The sequence below is a fragment of the Squalius cephalus genome, assembly GCF_949319135.1.
Source record: "Squalius cephalus genome assembly, chromosome: 23".
NCBI classification, from domain to species: Eukaryota; Metazoa; Chordata; class Actinopteri; order Cypriniformes; family Leuciscidae; genus Squalius; species Squalius cephalus.
In genome coordinates, this window is record NC_137144.1 from 471,512 (window position 1) to 492,106 (window position 20,595).

The 20,595-nt window shown below is 39.9% G+C and overlaps 1 protein-coding gene across 7 annotated transcripts in view; it reads right to left on the minus strand.

Moving 5' to 3' along the window:
* Positions 1-626: 626 nt before the first annotated feature.
* insc (INSC spindle orientation adaptor protein) overlaps positions 627-20,595 on the minus strand; it is a 114,723-nt gene continuing 94,754 nt past the window's right edge. For all 7 annotated transcript variants that reach the window (XM_079859547.1, XM_079859549.1, XM_079859553.1 and 4 more), the window contains 5 exons: positions 20,075-20,253; positions 19,387-19,453; positions 19,150-19,305; positions 7,880-7,956; positions 627-1,120 (listed from right to left, as the gene is read on the minus strand). In XM_079859547.1, coding sequence (XP_079715673.1) covers positions 992-1,120; positions 7,880-7,956; positions 19,150-19,305; positions 19,387-19,453; positions 20,075-20,253 — 608 coding nt within the window. In that variant the 3' untranslated portion in view covers positions 627-991. The remainder of the gene's footprint in view (positions 1,121-7,879; positions 7,957-19,149; positions 19,306-19,386; positions 19,454-20,074; positions 20,254-20,595) is intronic.

Genomic DNA, 20,595 nt, shown 5'->3' on the forward strand with positions numbered 1-20,595 from the left:
CCTTGATATGTGCTGGTTTAAGCAGGGGAACCTTCCGTGCCATGCATGATTTCAAACCATGACGTCTTAGTGTATTACCAACAGTAACCTTGGAAACAGTGCATCTAATTTAGGATAATAAATGGAGGTGGACATTTTAAAGGCAGACTAACAGATCTTTGAGGGTCAGAATTCTAGCTGATAGACAGGTGTTCAAATACTTATTTGCAGCTGTATCATACAAATAAATAGTTAAAAAATCATATATTGTGATTTCTGGATTTTTTTTTTTAGATTATGTCTCTCACAGTGGACATGCACCTACGATGACAATTTCAGACCCCTCCATGATTTCCAAGTGGGAGAACTTGCAAAATAGCAGGGTGTTCAAATACTTATTTTCCTCACTGTATATTATACATACGCACACACACACATATTATACACACAATGGTACTTTCTTTTGTCCTCTTCCCTCCGTGTACTGCCTTGTGAGCGCAGCGCTGCTGTGTTTACAGCGGTCACCAGGGAAACAGCTCTATTTCTGCTGCTCCAATAGCGCCACCTACTGTCAGAGAGTGGATTTACACTGTCATTCGGCATGTCCATCGACATAGCTTCAGGTCAACAGGGAAAGTAACATTCAGCACAGACACAATAGAGTTTTGCTTTATTCAGGACATGCTAATTCTCAGCACTATATAGGCTGTGGTATCAAACATCATTTTACATAAATCTGAATAGGAAATATACACATGATACATCTGAATGTCTGTCTGATTCTTCAAGCACAACGGCAGCTGAATATGAGTTTAAATTTAGTTGATACTGTAAGTTTTTCTAAATCCTTGTAATAATGCTGTTTACATCAGTCAGTAAATGTCAGTCATGCGTGATTGATGTTAATGTTCTTCCAGACGGCTGGAGGTTGAATATAGACGTACAGCTCAGCCAAGCTGGTTCTTTCGGTTACAAATAAATACTCTGAGATAAAGTCACAGGTTGTTGAGATTCAGACGAAGCTTTCCTCCATGTTGGAACACAGCAGGAACGAGTCCACCAGTCTGGGCTTGATCAGCTGCTGATGGTCCGAGACCCCGATGCTGTCCGGACACTCAGACGCAAGCCTCCTCAGCGCAGCCTGGCAGGGGTCAGGGGTCAAAGGTCATCAACACACACTCTAAACTTACACTCAAACAGAAAGTGCACTCGTAGCATTTTATAGCTTTGAAAAAAATAATATTAGGGACACTAAGAAATGTCAAAATTCTGAAATTTATCTTTCTACATACATATTAAATCAGTACAGGTAACATGAAAATATTAATTTTAAAGGGATAGTTTAACCCAAAATTAAAATTAGCCCATGATTTACTCACCCTGAAGTTATCCTAGGTGTATATGACATTTTTCTTTCAGACAAATGAGTTACAGTATATAAAAAATGTCCTGGCTCTTCCATGCTTTATAATGGCAGTGAATGGCTGTTTCTGTTTTGAAGTCCATAAAAGTGCATCTATCCATCATAAAAGTTAATCTATCCATCATAAAAGTGCATCTATCCATCATAAAAGTGCATCTGTCCATCATAAAAGTGCATCTGTCCATCATAAAGTGCATCTATCCATGATAAAAGTGCATCTATCCATGCTAAAAGTGCATCTATCCATCATAAAAGTGCATCTGTCCATCATAAAAGTGCATCTGTCCATCATAAAAGTGCATCTATCATCATAAAAGTGCATCTGTCCATCATAAAAGTGCATCTGTCCATCATAAAAGTGCATCTGTCCATCATAAAAGTGCATCTGTCCATCATAAAAGTGCATCTGTCCATCATAAAAGTGCATCTATCCATCATAAAATGTCCATCATAAAAGTGCATCTGTCCATCATAAAAGTGCATCTGTCCATCATAAAAGTGCACCTGTCCATCATAAAAGTGCATCTATCCATCATAAAAGTGCATCTATCCATGATAAAAGTGCATCTATCATAAAAGTGCATCTATCCATCATAAAAGTGCATCTGTCCATGATAAAAGTGCATCTATCATAAAAGTGCATCTATCCATCATAAAAGAGCATCTGTCCATCATAAAAGTGCATCTATCATAAAAGTGCATCTATCCATGATAAAAGTGCATCTATCCATCATAAAAGTGCATCTATCCATCATAAAAGTGCATCTATCCATGATAAAAGTGCATCTATCCATCATAAAAGTGCATCTGTCCATCATAAAAGCGCATCTGTCCATGATAAAAGTGCATCTATCCATCATAAAAGTGCATCTATCCATGATAAAAGTGCATCTATCCATCATAAAAGTGCATCTGTCCATGATAAAAGTGCATCTATCCATCATAAAAGTGCATCTGTCCATCATAAAAGTGCATCTATCCATCATAAAAGTGCATCTATCCATCATAAAAGTGCATCTGTCCATGATAAAAGTGCATCTATCCATCATAAAAGTGCATCTGTCCATGATAAAAGTGCATCTGTCCATCATAAAAGTGCATCTGTCCATCATAAAAGTGCATCTGTCCATCATAAAAGTGCATCTATCATCATAAAAGTTCATCTATCCATGATAAAAGTGCATGAAGACTAAAATTTCATCTTTTAATATTATTTTATATTATGTATTTGTACTATTATTCTTTATTAATATTCATAATCAGTTGTATTATCATATGGAGTTTTATGTGCATGAGTTTGAGTGTATGAGAGACTATAGATAGCATGGATGCATGTAAAGATCATATGTCAGAGACAGAGGGAGACAGAAGGGTGTGTACTAAATATGTTTCCACTGATGCAGATGTAAGCAACAAAGATAGTTCTTAATATGGAAGTGAATTGTGCCATGTGTCGCATGACATATACGTTCTATTTCCAGCTAAGTAAGTTTGTTACCATAAAAGGAATCCGCTCAGTGATGTATATAAGCTTAACCTTACTGTACAACCTCAGAGAAACTAAGAGATGTGAGGGAAGAGAAACTAAGAGATGTGAGGGAAGAGAAACACGAGAACGCATAGACCTGGCATGAATGTAACATCTTCTGAAAGTTTCTCTCCTGACATATAAGAATAAAATTCTTCTTGGCAAGATAACTGGTGTCCGGCCCTGTGAATCTAATAATAAGGGGAAAGACTAAATTCCAAGTCTACAGTGCATATATCCATGATAAAAGTGCATCTATCATCATAAAAGTGCATCTATCCATCATAAAAGTGCATCTATCCATGATAAAAGTGCATCTATCATAAAAGTGCATCTATCCATGATAAAAGTGCATCTATTCATGATAAAAGTGCATATATCCATGATAAATGTGCATCTGTCCATGATAAAATGCATCTATCCATCATAAAAGTGCATCTCTCCATGATAAAAGTGCATCTATCCATGATAAAAGTGCATCTGTCCATCATAAAAGTGCATCTATCCATGATAAAAGTGCATCTATCCATCATAAAATTGCATCTATCCATCATAAAAGTGCATCTGTCCATCATAAAAGTGCATCTATCATCATAAAAGTGCATCTGTCCATCATAAAAGTGCATCTATCCATGATAAAAGTGCATCTATCCATCATAAAAGTGCATCTATTCATCATAAAAGTGCATCTATCCATCATTAAAGTGCATCTGTCCATCATTAAAGTGCATCTGTCCATCATAAAAGTGCATTTATCCATGATTAAAGTGCATTTATCCATGATTAAAGTGCATCTATCCATCATAAAAGTGCATCTATCCATGATAAAAGTGCATCTATCCATCATAAAATTGCATCTATCCATCATAAAAGTGCATCTGTCCATCATAAAAGTGCATCTATCATCATAAAAGTGCATCTGTCCATCATAAAAGTGCATCTATCCATGATAAAAGTGCATCTATCCATCATAAAAGTGCATCTATTCATCATAAAAGTGCATCTATCCATCATTAAAGTGCATCTGTCCATCATTAAAGTGCATCTGTCCATCATAAAAGTGCATTTATCCATCATTAAAGTGCATTTATCCATCATTAAAGTGCATCTGTCCATCATTAAAGTGCATCTATCCATCATAAAAGTGCATCTGTCCATCATAAAAGTGCATTTATCCATCATTAAAGTGCATCTGTCCATCATAAAAGTGCATTTATCCATCATTAAAGTGCATCTGTCCATCATTAAAGTGCATCTGTCCATCATTAAAGTGCATCTATCCATCATAAAAGTGCATCTATCCATCATAAAAGTGCATCTGTCCATCATAAAAGTGCATTTATCCATCATTAAAGTGCATTTATCCATCATTAAAGTGCATTTATCCATCATTAAAGTGCATCTGTCCATCATTAAAGTGCATCTATCCATCCATCATTAAAGTGCATCTATCCATCATAAAAGTGCATTTATCCATCATTAAAGTGCATCTGTCCATCATTAAAGTGCATCTATCCATCATTAAAGTGCTCAACAGGCTCTGGCGGGTTAATAAAGGCCTTCTGAAGTGCAGAGATGGATTCGTGTAAGAAAAATATCCATATTTAAAACTGTATCGACTAAAATTGTGACACTGTCAGATATGACACGTTTTAACCACTCTATATATTATGATGATTATATGTATATTCGAGTTTTAATAGGTTTACATGTTGTCTTAGTCATTTTAGTCCATTTTATCCTCTTATCTGTTTTAATGTGTGTATGTTTTTAAACCATACTGGTGTAACGACTGAGACAATCAGACATATAACTATTTAAAGGTGAACTAAGTTACTTTTTTACCTTAACTGAACAGCTTCGGAGTCATTGGAATGGTTATATTACTTATTTCGGGTTGAATGGTGGTCGTTTTGCACCCCCCTGGTGCCCGTGAGCGGAAAATACGCACTTGCAATTTTGAGCCGGCGGGCCGGCGGCCGCCGCGTCAGGAAGTATCGCGTGATATCAGGTCTTGCGATGTAAACAATTGCTTTACGGCCAAAAGAAATCTGCTAAAATGCTGTCATTATTGCGCTCCCTCACGCTGTCCGAACCCGAATGAAGAAAACGTTTAAAGAATGTCCCATCTGCTTTGATGTCGTTGATCTACTAGCCTCTGGTGTCTGAGAATCGCCAACGAGTTTTTACAACAGTGTTGTCAAATATCTATTCCGAAGCTGTGGGGGGAGCTCTAGAGAGAAACCTGCGAGCAAAAAGCGAGAATACAACGAAGAAATCCCGAAACTACTGAGTCCTGCTTTAATAATAATAATAATAATATATTTTATTTATAATGCACTTTACATCAATTCAATGACCTCAAAGTGCTACAATGCAAAACAGAGTAAAAACAGAGACAATAAAATAACACTTTTAGCCATAAAAGGCTTTTCTAAAAAGATGGGTTTTAAGGCCTTTTTTAAAAGAGTCCACAGTCTGAGGGGCCCTTAGATGGACAGGGAGAGCATTCCACAGACTGGGTGCAACTGAACAGAAGGCGCGGTCACCCATAGTTGGAAGCCTTGTCCTCAGAGGCTGGAGGAGGTTGGCCTGTCCAGAGCGGAGATGGCGTGAGGAGGAAAGGGGGTGATGAGTTGTTTGAGATATAAGGGGGCAGTGCCATGGAGGCACTGGTGGGACAGAAGGGAAACTTTTAATTCAATCCTGTACTGGACAGGAAGCCAATGGAGTGATTTGAGGATGGGTGTGATGTGGTGATACTTCAGCACACCCATCAGGATCCTAGCAGCACAGTTCTGAATGTACTGCAACTGCAGGATGTTCTTGCTTGGGATCCCGATGAGGAGTGCGTTGCAGTAGTCCAACCTGGAGGAGACAAAGGTGTGGACAATTTTTTCTGCATCGGGGAAAGTGAGTATGGGGCGGAGTTTTGTAATGTTCCTGAGGTGAAAGAAGGAGGTTTTACAAAGATGTTTAATGTGGGCCTCAAAGGTCAAGTGAGGGTCCATTCTAACACCGAGGTTTGTAACTGAGGATGAGAGGTGGATGTCGTGGCCGGAGAAGGTGATGCTGGTGATGGTGGATGACCGGGTCTGGTGCGGAGTGCCAACAAGAATGGCTTCCGTTTTTGAGCTGTTGAGTTGCAGAAAGTTAGCCGCCATCCACGTCCTTATCTCCTCCAGGCAGGTGGAAAGTGTGGAAAGGGCTGCAGAGGGGGTTGGGTTTGTTTTGATGTAAAGTTGGGTGTCATCAGCGTAGCAATGGAAAGATATTCCATGCCGGCTGATGACATGACCAAGGGGGAGCATGTACAGCGTGAAGAGGGTGGGGCCAAGGAGGGTGCGGTAAGATCGAGAAGGATGAGAAGTGATGGAGAGCCAGCATCAGCCGTCATCAGCAGGTCATTGGTAACCCTGACCAAGGCAGTTTCTGTACTGTGGCCAGAGCGAAAACCAGACTGGAACTTCTCATAAAGACTGTTAGTTATGAGGTGATTGTGGAGTTGAGCAGAAACTACCTTTTCCAGCACCTTTGACAGGAAAGGGAGGTTGGAGATGGGGCGGTAGTTGGCAGGTACTTCGGGGTCAAGGCTGGGCTTTTTGAGTAGTGGCTTGATGACCGCAGTTTTCATTTGTTACATTTAACAAATAAGCTTTTAAGGGGTGGTATAATGCCCTTTTCACAAGATGTTAAATAAATATCTGATGTCCCCAGAGTGTGTGTGTGAAGTTTTAGCTCAAAATACCCCACATATATTTTTATATAGCATGTTAAAATTGTCACTTTTTGAGGGTGAGCAAAAAATAGTGTTGTAGCTCCGCCCCCGGTGTTAGGAGCAGCAGCTCATTTGCATTTAAGGAACAGACACAAAACTGTGCGTACACAAACAGCTTGTGTCCTTTTACCTCACAAAGACATGCACTGAAAAGTCAGACAATGATGGAGAGACTCAAAAAGTAGTAACAACACGTAGAATGCAACAGGACATTTCTGAATGGTTAGTTGGTGAATTTATGTAGCTGATGTGCAGTCTTCTAGTCATTGATTAGCATATTATGTCTTGATAATCTATAAATTGCGTTCCAGGGGGTGGGTTTATGTAAATGTTAGGGTTAGTGATGTCACGAACCCGGGAGGAATGTTGTGTTGTTCCTACCAGCCGTTTGTTGTAGTCCTTAAAAAGCTATTTCTTTTAAAAGCAAAAATTTCCCTTTGCTTTGAACTCTGAGCGTTGTAACTTTGCAGATGTTGTTTATGCTCAAACAGCAACAGTACACACTAACTAAAGTTAGAAAAGTCAAATCATAATCAACCACCCCTTTAAAGCCCACTCTTAGGAATGAAATATCCCCTCAAAAGAGGCAAGACAGCAGAACCCTTAAAACAGACTTTCCTGCATTAATTTATAGATAAACTGATCTACAAATGAACATGCATGTCTCTTGCATTTATATTTATTTTTTAATAATAATAATAATATATTTTATTTAAAGGCGCCTTTCTCGGCACTCAAGGACACCGTACAGGGATACATAAGACTTTTAAAAGCAGCAAAAAATAAAGGATAGAACAACATTAAAAACAACAGAAACAACAGATAGATGCACTTTGGTTGACTTAAAAAAATATATGGCCATTCACTGCCATTATAAAGCTTGGAAGAGCCAGGACATTTTTTAATATAACTCACACCTGAGATGGCTTGAGGGTGAGTAAATCATGGGCTAATTTTAATTTTTGGGTGAACTATCACTTTAAGAACAAGAGTTGTGTTTAGTTTAATTTGATCGTCTGCTTAACTCTATGGCCTGTCGTCCATGCAGGAATATTGAAGTATACTTGTATATTTAAATAGCAAAAGAGAACACATTCTGCTCAGTATGAATATTAGCTCATATAGCACAATTTTACACATGCATTAAAAGAACAAGAACAGCTTTATTTACCAGACAGGCCACCAGTACTGAATCACTGTTGTTCCTTTCTGCTGGCGAGCGACACAACTCAATGAGACGAGGAACAGCTGAGGGAAAATACAAGGGTTTCAATGCTGACAATCTGTGTAGTCCAACCAGCTTTAAAAATACACCGCTAACACTTTACAATAAGGTTCATTAGCTAACATTAGATAATGTATTAACTAACATGAACTAACCATGAGCAATACATTTGTTACTGTATTTATTAATCTTTGTTGATGTTAGTTAATAAAAATCCAGCAGTTCATTGTTTGTTCATTTTAGTTCACAGTTTAAATTAACATTAACAAAGATTAATAAATGCTGTATAAGTGGAGTTCATTATTAGTTCATTATTTATTAACAACTAATATTGTTAACTAATGAACCTTCTTGTAAAGTGTTACCAATACACCTAAATATCACACCGCTGCTTTAAATCATCAGTTCACTGATTGCACTATTGACTGTGTTGTCTCGCATGCACAGAATCTGATCTACACATGTGGTTGTGTGAGTTTTTCCCTAAGGTAAGCGTGTGCAGTGTCTGATGCGTGTCTAATCCCGGTCCTCGGTCTCAAACTGAGGTTGAGTGAGTGACAGTGGTCAGTAGGGCTGAGACGATACACCTATCTCCTGATTCGATACATTCATGATACTTGGGTGCTGATACGATATGTATTGCGATTTTTTTTAAAACTCTAAACCATGGGGAAAAGTTAAATAATACACTTATAGAGCCCTATCTTGCACCCAGCGCAATTGACTTTGTACACTGTCTGCTCTGCTGATCGACTGCTCCTGTCTGCTCTGCTGCTGCTGCTGTTGCTGCTGTGTTGCATTGGTTTGCGTCTGTATAAGCTTCGTATCTTTCTGTTTTAATCACTATTTACTATCATTCCTTGTTATTTATACTGCTAAATATAACTTACTCAACATCACACATCGCTAGCTTCAATCTAAATCGTTATTGCTAGCACAACACGCTAGTAATTCGCTAGCCTGTTAGCGTGCCATCCGTGCGCTCTTTATTTATTTATTTGTAGGCCTATTCTCTAGTGCAGGGGTCGGCAATAGGCGGCCCGTGGGCCAAAACTGGCCCGCCAGCAATATTTTCTGGCCCGCCGGATTATTTTGGAAGTCCGGTTGTTGTTTTTTTTGTTTTTGTTTTTTTTCAGCCTATTATTTTACAATAACGGTTTACAAATAGGCCCCGTGTATCATTCATTACTTATTATTTATCAGTGTGTTATACCCGAGTAAATAATATGTATTAGCCTACCTGATAAGAAATATTTTCACTAAATGCTGCACAAAACTCTTCCACTAGGCTACTTGAGAAAAGCTGTAGCCGTGCCGCGATTTCACGGCCGCATACTGTGTGAAACGCGCATGAATCATGCGGCGCGGGATTCAATTTTAAAATATAAAGACGGTAGCGGTCGGAACTCTGGTGTACTTTGGACGGAGCGGGCGGTCTGACTGACAATAGCCCACTCCCGACATCTTTTGACAGCGTATCCGCGCTTCATTCTGACCACCTGTTGGCTCCTAGCTCTGAGCAGCTGTTTGGTACTGAAACCATTGTTAATAAATAATAAACAACATTATTTTTTTGCAAGGATGTTTGAAATAGTTGGCAGAAAATAGCATGCTTCATTTGTCAGTATAATATGGTTTTCGTTTATGTTGCTTAACAATTTGAGTGATAGGCTTTGTCCTATTTAATTTATGTTATTTATATTTCATTATTTTTTTCTGTGACATTTTTTTCTCTGCTGACAGTAGCCTACAATGTTAAAATAATATTTTATGTTGACACGAACACAAAGCATTTATAATTGTTATAGGCTGCTACTAATCTCTCTTTCCGTTAGAGACATTTGAATGTGAGATTCTGGAAACTAGATCTAAATTTTGCGGACCCGTCAGGTCGGGAAATAATGCGGGTGAAGTTGAACACAGAGTGTATTTTAATTGCTGAATTGAACCTTGTGGGAGCGGGACGAAAAGAAAAGGAAAAAAAAAAAAAAAAAAACAGTCCCGCGCAGACCTCCTTAAACCATAGGTGTGTATGTGTGTGTCCCGAATAAATAATAATAATAAAAAAGGAATAAAGTTCAAAAGTCGGACTGTAAGTAAATTAGGCATTGCTATTCACACCTTTATTAAAATAGCTGTAATATGTTAACACAATAGTACTTGATCTGTTGATGCAATGTAGACGTTAAGAGTATTCATTAAGAGTATTTAATTTGTATCCATAGCTACTCCGTGTAGCTGGCCCGCCATCTACTGGCTAAAAGAAAAATTGGCCCGCGGCCAAAGTTAATTGCCGACCCCTGCTCTAGTGCGTTCGCGCCTTCCGTGCGCTCTTTATTTATTTATTTTTTTTTTTTTTTCTCGCGTGCCTTTTACGCGTTCATCAAAAACTGTGGTGAGTATCAGTCAACAAACACGGTGAGTCATGTCATCTTCTCCTCTTATTGTCACCTGCACCTCATGTAACATGTTTAGCATATCCTTCTCTGTCAGCACAGGGTTTACATGTGATAAATGCAGGGAGATAGTAAAGCTGACGGGGAAGATTTCAGAACTAGAAACACGCATCCAAACTTTAATCGAGGTTAATTGTAAGAGTGCAAGGGCTTTAGAAACTGCGTTGGTTGCGACTAGCTTAGTGAACTCTGTACATATTTCGGTTCCGGCCACAGAGCCCTCGCAGCAGCGCAACTGGATGACGGTGAGACGCTGTAGTCGCGGGACAAAACACCGTTCTTCCGTTCCGATTACAACATCAAACAGGTTCTCCCCACTCTGTGAAACACCCACTGAGAATCCTGTTGATTGTGCCCTAGTTATTGGCGATTCGATCACACGGAACGTGAAAATAGAGACACCAGCCACCATAGTCACATGTTTGCCGGGAGCCAGAGCGCCTGACATCCAAGCAAATTTAAAAGTGCTGGCTAATGCTAATTGTAAATTCTCTAAGATCATTATTCATGTCGGCACTAATGATGTTAGACTCCGCCAGTCGGAGATCACCAAAATTAATATTAAAGAGGTGTGTGAACTTGCAAGTACGATGTCAAGGACTGTAATCTGCTCTGGCCCCCTTCCTGTTCGCAGGAGTGATGAGATAGTTAGTAGACTGTCATCACTCAATGGCTGGCTGTCTAAGTGGTGTCCGCTTAATAATATAGAATTCATAGACAATTGGAAAAGTTTTTGGGGCAGACCTGACCTGTTGAAAAGAGATGGTATTCATCCCTCCTGGGATGGTGCTGCTCTTCTCTCTAGTAATATGGCTCATAGTCTTAGAGCTCAAACATGACAATCTGGGGCTCAGGTCAGGAAGCAGACAGACTGGCTAAACCGTCTGCTAGCGGCCTCGCGTCACCAAGCTCAGATAAATCCCATCACATAGAGCCTCTTTCACCTAGCTATCATCATATAGAGACTGTGTCTGTTCCCCGAATTTGGACATACAAAACACTCCTAAACCCATTTAAGGGTAGAAATTTAATTGATGTTCAACAAATAAATAACAGCTATATTACAGATGAGCAAATGCTAAAGCTTGGGTTGCTGAATATTTGATCCCTTACTTCAAAAGCACTCATTGTTAATGATATGATTTCAGATAATAACCTAGATGTGCTGTGTTTGACAGAAACCTGGCTAAAACCAAACGATTACATTACTTTAAATGAATCAACCCCGCAAGATTACTGTTATAAACATGAGCCTCGTCTGAAAGGCAGAGGGGGAGGAGTTACTGTAATTTATAGTAATATCTTCAGAATTACTGAGAAGTCTTGTTTTAAATATAATTCTTTTGAAGTGTTGTTGCTAAATGTAACAATATATAGTGTAAATGATAAATCACGTTTGAGATTTGTGCTGGCTACTGTATACAGGCCACCAGGGCACCATACAGACTTTATCAAAGAATTTGCGGACTTTCTATCAGAGTTAGTATTGACTGCAGATAAAGTACTAATTGTTGGTGATTTTAACATACATGTATATAACGAAAAAGATGCTTTGGGATTGGCATTTAAAGACATTCTTAACTCTACTGGAGTTAGACAACATGTGTCAGGACCTACTCATCGTCATAATCATACTCTAGATCTAATATTATCACATGGAATAGATGTTGATGCCGTTGAAATTCTGCAGCAGAGCGATGACATCTCAGATCATTACCTAGTCTTGTGTAAATTACATTTAGCCAAGGCTGCAAAGCCGACTCCGTGTTTCAAATATGTTAGACCTATCACTTCTGCTACTAAAGATTGCTTTATCAATAATCTTCCTGATCAGTTTCATCATCTCAGCATCCCGGATAGCTTAGAAGAACTCGATATTGCAACAGAAACTTTTAACTCTCTCTTTTCCAGCAATTTAGACACAGTTGCTCCGTTGCGCTTAAAGAAGATTAAAGAAAATAGTCCAACGCCGTGGTACAACGAGCACACTCGGGCCCTTAAGAGAGCAGCCAGAAAAATGGAGTGTTGCTGGAAGAAAACAAAACTAGTGCTGGGAAAAAATTAATCGCGATTAATCGCATCCAAAATGAAAGTTTGTGTTTGCATAATATATGTGTGTGTACTGTGTATAATTATTTTGTATATATAAATACACACATATGCATGTATTTATTTAAGAAATATTTGCATGTATATACTGTATATACATTTATACATAATTTATATTATATATAAATATAAATAATTTATATTGCTGCTTATTTTTCAACCCTATTAGAAGAAAATAAACAAAACCCTAGATATTTATTTGAAACAGTGGCTAAACTAACGAAAAATAAATCTTCAACCCCAGATGTTTCCAAGCAACACAGCAGTAATGACTTTATGAACTTCTTTACTAACAAGATTGATAATGTCAGGGAGAAAATTATAACTATGCAACCGTCTACTACAGTATTGCATCAGGCAGTGCATTGTAGTCTCCTTGAAGAAAAATTTGATTCATTCGTTGCTATAGGAGAGGAAGAATTTACTAAACTCGTTAAATCATCTAAATCGACAACATGTATGTTAGACCCTATACCGACTAAGCTACTGAAAGAAATACTTCCAGAGGTCATAGATCCTCTTCTTAATATCATTAATTCATTGTTGTCACTAGGATATGTACCGAAAACTTTTAAGCTGGCTATGATTAAACCGCTTGTTAAAAAAACGCAACTTGATCCTACAGAATTAGTCAATTACAGGCCAATCTCGAATCTACCCTTTTTGTCAAAGATACTAGAAAAGGCAGTATCTTCACAACTATGTTCCTTTTTAGAAAGAAATGATATCTGCGAGGATTTCCAGTCCGGATTTAGACAGTACCATAGTACCGAGACAGCTCTCGTTAGAGTCACAAATGATTTGCTCTTATCATCCGATCGTGGTTGTATATCGCTATTAGTGTTACTCGATCTTAGTGCTGCATTTGAGATAAATCATACTTATCTGACCGTTATCAGTTTGTAGCAGTAAATGAAGAGATGTCTTATCGATCACAAGTTCAGTATGGCGTACCACAAGGCTCAGTACTAGGACCGCTGCTGTTCACTCTGTACATGCTACCATTAGGAGATATCATTAGGAAACATGGCATTAGTTTTCACTGTTATGCTGACGATACTCAGCTCTATATTTCTTCACGTCCATGAAACTTACCAATTCACTAAATTAACAGAATGCATAGCTGATACTAGTAATGACTAGTAATTTCCTACTACTTAACTCTGAAAAAACAGAGATTCTAATTATTGGATAAAAAACTCCCTCACGTAATAACCTAGAATACTGTCTAACACTTGATGGCTGCTCTGTTAAGTCTTCGTCGTCGGTTAGGAACCTGGGTGTGCTCTTTGATACCAATCTTTCATTTGACAGTCACGTGTCTAGTATCTGTAAAACCGCATTGTTCCATCTTAAAAATATATCTAAATTACGCCAAATGCTCTCATTGACAAATGCGGAACAATTAGTTCATGCGTTCATGACCTCAAGGCTAGATTATTGTAATGCTCTACTGGGTGGTTGCCCTGCACGCTTAATAAACAAACTACAGCTGGTTCAAAACGCAGCAGCTCGAGTTCTTACCAGAACCAGGAAGTATGACCATATTAGCCCGGTTCTGTCAAAACTGCACTGGCTCCCTATTAAACATTGCATACATTTTAAAATATTGCTGATCACTTACAAAGCACTGAATGGTTTAGCTCCGCAGTGCTTGAGCGAGCTGTTAACGCATTATAGTCCTTCACGTCTATTGTGATCTCAAAATTCCGGCCAGTTGATAATACCTAGAATATCAAAATCGACTGCTGGCGGTAGATCCTTTTCCTATTTAGCACCAAAACTCTGGAACAATCTTCCTAACATTGTCCGAGAAGCAGACACACTCTGTCAGTTCAAAGCAAGATTAAAAACACATCTCTTTGACCTAGCATTCACATAATACATTATAGACTTCTATAATTCAATGTTAAGCTGCATATATTAGGTCAGCCGGAACCGGGAACACTTCCCATAAATCCTGATGTACTCGTTACATCATGAGAAGAATGGCATCTACGCTAATTTTAGTGTCTTTGTTTATTCCAAGGTTTTCCCGCAGCCTGCCGGATCCAGGCCGTATCCAGATCTGACGAAGGACCTTCGCCTGGACCCGATGACAACGCAGTGCTGAAGTGCCAACTAGTCTCTCTATGGAGGATCCCTTTACCACTCTACAGATAAAGCGTCGTCGGGAAATTCGTTTCATGTACCTACCCTGAAGTAACAAAATAAAATAAAATAAAATGAAATTCTGTATCAAAATTTTATAAGGCATCATTACTTTGTTTAGGCTTGGTCTGTAGGGAATTCCAAACCTGCGCACAGATATTCAAACGTACATAACTATAGAACCAATTCCTAATGCGCATGTGAACACCATCAGCGTTTCTCACAGGTTCGCGTTTAAAGTCTGTATAGAGAGAATGGTGTCGTCTTAGCGGCCCCTAATTTAATAACAAATGATCGTTGCGACGGAAGCGTATCAATCAAAACTAACTTTAGCTGGAAAATAACTTTATTAAAGAACCGCTATAAAGCCAAAACAATCTCTGTTACCATAAATTATACGTTTATCTCTGTAAAGCTGCTTTGAAACAATCTACACTGTTAAAAGCGCTATATAAATGAAGATGACTTGACTTGACTTGACTTGACTTGACCGACGCATGTATCATTCCTATTTTGCACCCGCGCACAGCGGACTTTTCCCTCCACAGACGCACGTCGGTAAATTAGGGAATGAACTTGCGCTCCCGGGGGCGGTTCAGCGCAAAGAGGAGGCGTGTTCCGGCGCAAACGTTCCCTGGTGCTATTTTGCAGTTTCAGAAAACAATTCCGGCACTGACCAGGAGAAACCTCGTCTAAAGTCAGTGGTGCATTGCGCATGTTATTCAGATGCTATTTTAAGGGCACATGCTTGGCCATAATCAATGTAGCATGTGCACAACGCGCAGACACTTTGCTTATCTCATCTACACACAGACGCAGCAGTTTTCATTTTTGGAAAACCATACATTACAAGGAAAAATATTAACACACGAGGGATATCATTGTGTCCATGAAGATGAGAAAAAATAGGCATAAATCTAGCTTACACATTTACCCAAATTATTATATGCCTGTTTAACCGAAGCTAATTTCAAGGTCAAGGTCAAGATTGCCTAGGAGTCAGGTACAGGTGTTGTCTAGTGGTCAGGTACAGGTGTGGTCAGGTACAGGTGTGGTCAGGTACAGGTGTTGTGCTTGAGTTGAGTGAGTGTCAGGTATAGGTGTTGTCTAGTGGTCAGGTACAGGTGTTGTGCTTGAGTTGAGTGACAGTGTCAGGTACAGGTGTTGTCTAGTGGTCTAGTATGACACTCAAATCTATATTTCATCACGGCCAGATGAAAACGCTAAATTATCCAAATTGACAGAGTGTGTTAAAGATATAAAAGATTGGATGACGCGCAATTTTCTTTTATTAAATCCAGACAAGACAGAGGTACTAATTATCGGTTCAAAAAACCGCCCACAAAACCTCTCACAATACAACTTTAACATAGTAGGATGTCCTGTTACTTTATCCTCTACAGTAAAAGACCTGGGTGTTATACTAGACTGTAACCTGTCTTTTGAAAATCATATTTCATATGTTACAAGAACAGCCTTTTTCCACCTTAGAAACATTGCTAAGCTACGTAACATGCTATCAGTTTCTGATGCAGAAAAGTTAGTTCATGCATTCATGACCTCGAGACTAGATTACTGTAATGCTTTATTAGCCGGTTGTCCTGCATCCCTAATAAACAAGATACAGTTAGTCCAAAATGCCGCCGCCAGAGTTCTTACTAGATCAAGAAAATATGATCATATAACACCAATTTTATCATCACTACATTGGTTACCTATAAAGTTCCGTATTAATTACAAGGTATTGCTACTGACTTATAAAGCCCTAAACGGCTTAGCTCCAGTCTATTTAACGGACCTTCTATCGCCCTATAATCCATCGCGCTCTTTAAGATCACTAAATTCAAGGCTTTTGGTCATACCTAGGATATCCAGATCCACCAAAGGAGGGAGAGCATTTTTACATTTAGCTCCAAAACTCTGGAATAGTCTTCCTAATACTGTTCGTTGCTCAGACTCGCTCTCCCAGTTTAAAACTAGATTAAAGGGTCATGAAACCCCCCTCTTTCAGCTCAAGTCTAGCTCACAATCTTTTTGAGAAAAATACAACTTAAATGGGCGTGGTGGCTGTGACAAGAAGGAAGGGGAGTGGGTGTGGTATGGCACGGCAGGGGAGAAGGGAGAGGGGGAAACTGTCATCGCCAGTGGCCCATGCATATCGACTGTCACTAAAAATCAGTGGTAAAACGTGAGGAAATGCAAAAAAAAATTGTTATTTTTTTTATAGCTGGCAAAGTTAAAGTCTAATGAAATACATGGACACCTTATTTTTGTCCTTTCTCAAAAGTAACAATGCCCTGCTACATATATTAGTCTACAGTAATCATAATTGTATATAAATTGTTTTTATACACACTATAAATGCATATATTTGAAAATAATAAATTTTCCGCTTAAAAAAAAAAAACGTTCCGTTCATAGCCTTGATCTACGCGCCCCCTAAACGCACATAATAAAGACAGTGATATAGACATTTTCACAAATTAAGCATACTTTCCATACAATTGAGGTATTATCGAAATATCTAAATTTTAATAACGAGTGATTATTTAACAAAAGGCCAGTAAAACGGTCAGGGTTACATTTTAGACACACACACACACACACACACCTCTGAAGCGATAGAAAAGTCCTCGGGACCGCATCACTCGCAAGACGACACCTGCATTGGTGTACAAGGCCGAAGTCCACCATTCCCCCGTTGAATGGTTGCTACACACACATAGTTTAGATGTGTCCGTGGTTGATGGCCAACCAACCGTCCGCAACCGGAGTCTATCCCTGGCAGCATCGCAGGGAAAGACGCACTGGAACTTTTGCACCACGAAAACAAACGCGTGTCCCATCATTGCCTTTCTCATCTACTATGCGATATCACAGTTTGTGGTGTCATGAATAATTAAGAGCAAGTGTCTTCTCATTGGATAAGAAAACTCAGAACATGAATAATAATGAGACACCGATGAGTCATCAAAGTACTATAGTGCTCTGCCACGTCACCGCCTGTGACGTCGACACGATGAAGATTTTAAACCCGGAAGATGAAAATAGCGGAAAAAAACTAAAATTTAACCATTTTCCCCCTACTATTAAATCTAACAGATGCTAACATTGTCTTCAATGGTGTTCAACACACATACCTCTGTTAAAATCTCAGAAAATTTGGTTTAGGGTTTCATGACCCTTTAAAGACGCATCTCTTCAGCCAGGCATTCATATAATACTTTTAATCTTACAGTTAAATCCGACCTCTAGTTCATAAACGCCAGAGGAGAACTGGCCCCCGACTGAGCCTGGGTTCTCCCAAGGTTTTTTTTTCTCCATTAGATCACCTGATGGAGTTTTTCGGTTCCTTGCCACTGTTGCCTTTGTCTTGCTCAGTTGGGGATATTTAATTTAATTAATCAATCAACAATACTATTGATCAGCATTACCAAACGTGGACGTTTTCCACTAGAAACAAACATTGATGTACTATTTTAATTTAATACTGTGAAGCTGCTTTGATACAATCTGTATAGTGAAAAGCGCTATATAAATAAACTTGACTTGACTTGACTTGACTAGTGGTCAGGTACAGGTGTTGTCAAGTGGTCAGGAACAGGTGTTGTCTGGTGGTCAGGTACAGGTGTTGTGCTTGAGTTTAGTGACAGTGTCAGGTATAGGTGTTGTCTAGTGGTTAGGTACAGGTGTTGTGCTTGAGTTTAGTGACAGTGTCAGGTACAGGTGTTGTCTAGTGGTCAGGAACAGGTGTTGTCTGGTGGTCAGGTACAGGTGTTGTGCTTGAGTTTAGTGACAGTGTCAGGTACAGGTGTTGTCTAGGGGTCAGGTACAGGTGTTGTGCTTGAGTTGAGTGACAGTGTCAGGTACAGGTGTTGTGCTTGAGTTTAGTGACAGTGTCAGGTACAGGTGTTGTCTAGGGGTCAGGTACAGGTGTTGTGCTTGAGTTTAGTGACAGTGTCAGGTACAGGTGTTGTCTAGGGGTCAGGTACAGGTGTTGTGCTTGAGTTGAGTGACAGTGTCAGGTACAGGTGTTGTCTGGTGGTCAGGTAGAGGTGTGGTCTGGTGGTCAGGTACAGGTGTGGTCAGGTACAGGTGTTGTGCTTGAGTTTAGTGACAGTGTCAGGTACAGGTGTTGTCTAGGGGTCAGGTACAGGTGTTGTGCTTGAGTTTAGTGACAGTGTCAGGTACAGGTGTTGTCTAGGGGTCAGGTACAGGTGTTGTGCTTGAGTTGAGTGACAGTGTCAGGTACAGGTGTTGTCTGGTGGTCAGGTAGAGGTGTGGTCTGGTGGTCAGGTACAGGTGTGGTCAGGTACAGGTGTTGTCTAGTGGTCAGGTACAGGTGTGGTCTGGTGGTCAGGTACAGGTGTGGTCAGGTACAGGTGTTGTCTAGTGGTCAGGTACAGGTGTGGTCAGGTACAGGTGTTGTCTAGTGGTCAGGTACAAGTGTTGTCTAGTGGTCAGGTAGAGGTGTGGTCAGGTACAGGTGTTGTCTCGTACCCCGCAGCTGAACGGCGCTCTGAGCCACCAGCGGGTCTCTGCTGAGACGAGCCAGTGTGACGGCAGCTTTCTGCTGAACCCGCTCGCATGCGGCGCCCTCTGATGGACTGGAGGACGATGGCTTCTCATTCAGCAGCACCAGCAGCTGCTCCACTCCTGAACACAGATCCAGTGACTCTCACACACTGCGGGAAAACACTCGCCATCTGTGCATGTGTGTGTGTGTTGCTCACATACCCTTCTCCTCTAGAACATCTGCAGTGCATTGCTCCAGAACGGACAGATTCGCAAGGATGGTCACAACCTGCAGGGATTGAATGATATCATTACTGGATTCTACGTTTACAGTACTGCTACTACACTGGGAAACATGTGTGTGAGTGTACAATATACTCCTGACTACCAGTGTTGTATAACGTGCATTTAAGTAGTTTGCTCATTAGGAAAATGAACTGAAGTAAAACTATGTAGTCCCTAAGTCCCCCTGTAGTCAATAATTGTATCCCTTAAAACTCAACTTTCGCCGTTTTGTGTGAACTAGAACGGCTCAGAATGATTCAGTGAGACAATAATACTCCCACAATAATACTGTCCTGCCACAATAATACTACACAAGAACAAAGACCAGAAACCACAGAGATTTGGGAGGCTCTTTTGACTTGGGTCTAAATGCAGTCATCCAGAAAAGAAACCCACTGGAGACACCCTAACAACGGCATTACATTTCCCTGGCAACCACACACGTTTCCTAAGAATGGCATATAATACAGTGCTGTTTCTAAAGTTGCTATTAAACATAAGGAACATTGCTCGGGTGAGAAAAGATCAGATGCTTAACCCTACAATAAATCCCAGCTGCTGGGCCAGGGCTTTAAAACTGCAGCTAACGGAACGAGATTGTGCTTGTGTGTGTGTGTGTGTGCACCTGGTCTTTGGAGTACGGCGTGTCGACGCGCTGGCGGTCTCTGCAGGCCTGCAGAAGGATGGGAACGGCGTTGAGCTGCAGGAGGATCTCACAGGCCATGCTGTCAAAGAACGTGATGTTGGCTAGCGCTGCCGAGGCCAACAGAAACACTTCACCGCAGGACGCGCTCGCACACAGACCTGCACACACACAACACGAGCTTCAACTACTAGCTTGCACAACTCAATTAGTGAAACCAATGACATTTAAAACCAAGCCATTCTTCTAGAGCGCAGGTTCCAGAAAACTCATCCCAACAATAAAAAACTAATTCTGAAATAAATTGTATTAAACCTCATGTTAATCCAGCTGCCTCTGAAACACAAATCAAAAAGTAAAAACTAAAACCACATTTTAGATACAACAATAACAATAAAATCTGGTTTTGTTCAATTCTTTACCAATAATACAGCATGTTTCCTTGAGTTTCATAAAAGCACTCACCTACAGCTGTTGCTGGATCAGCTATAACTTGCCTTCGT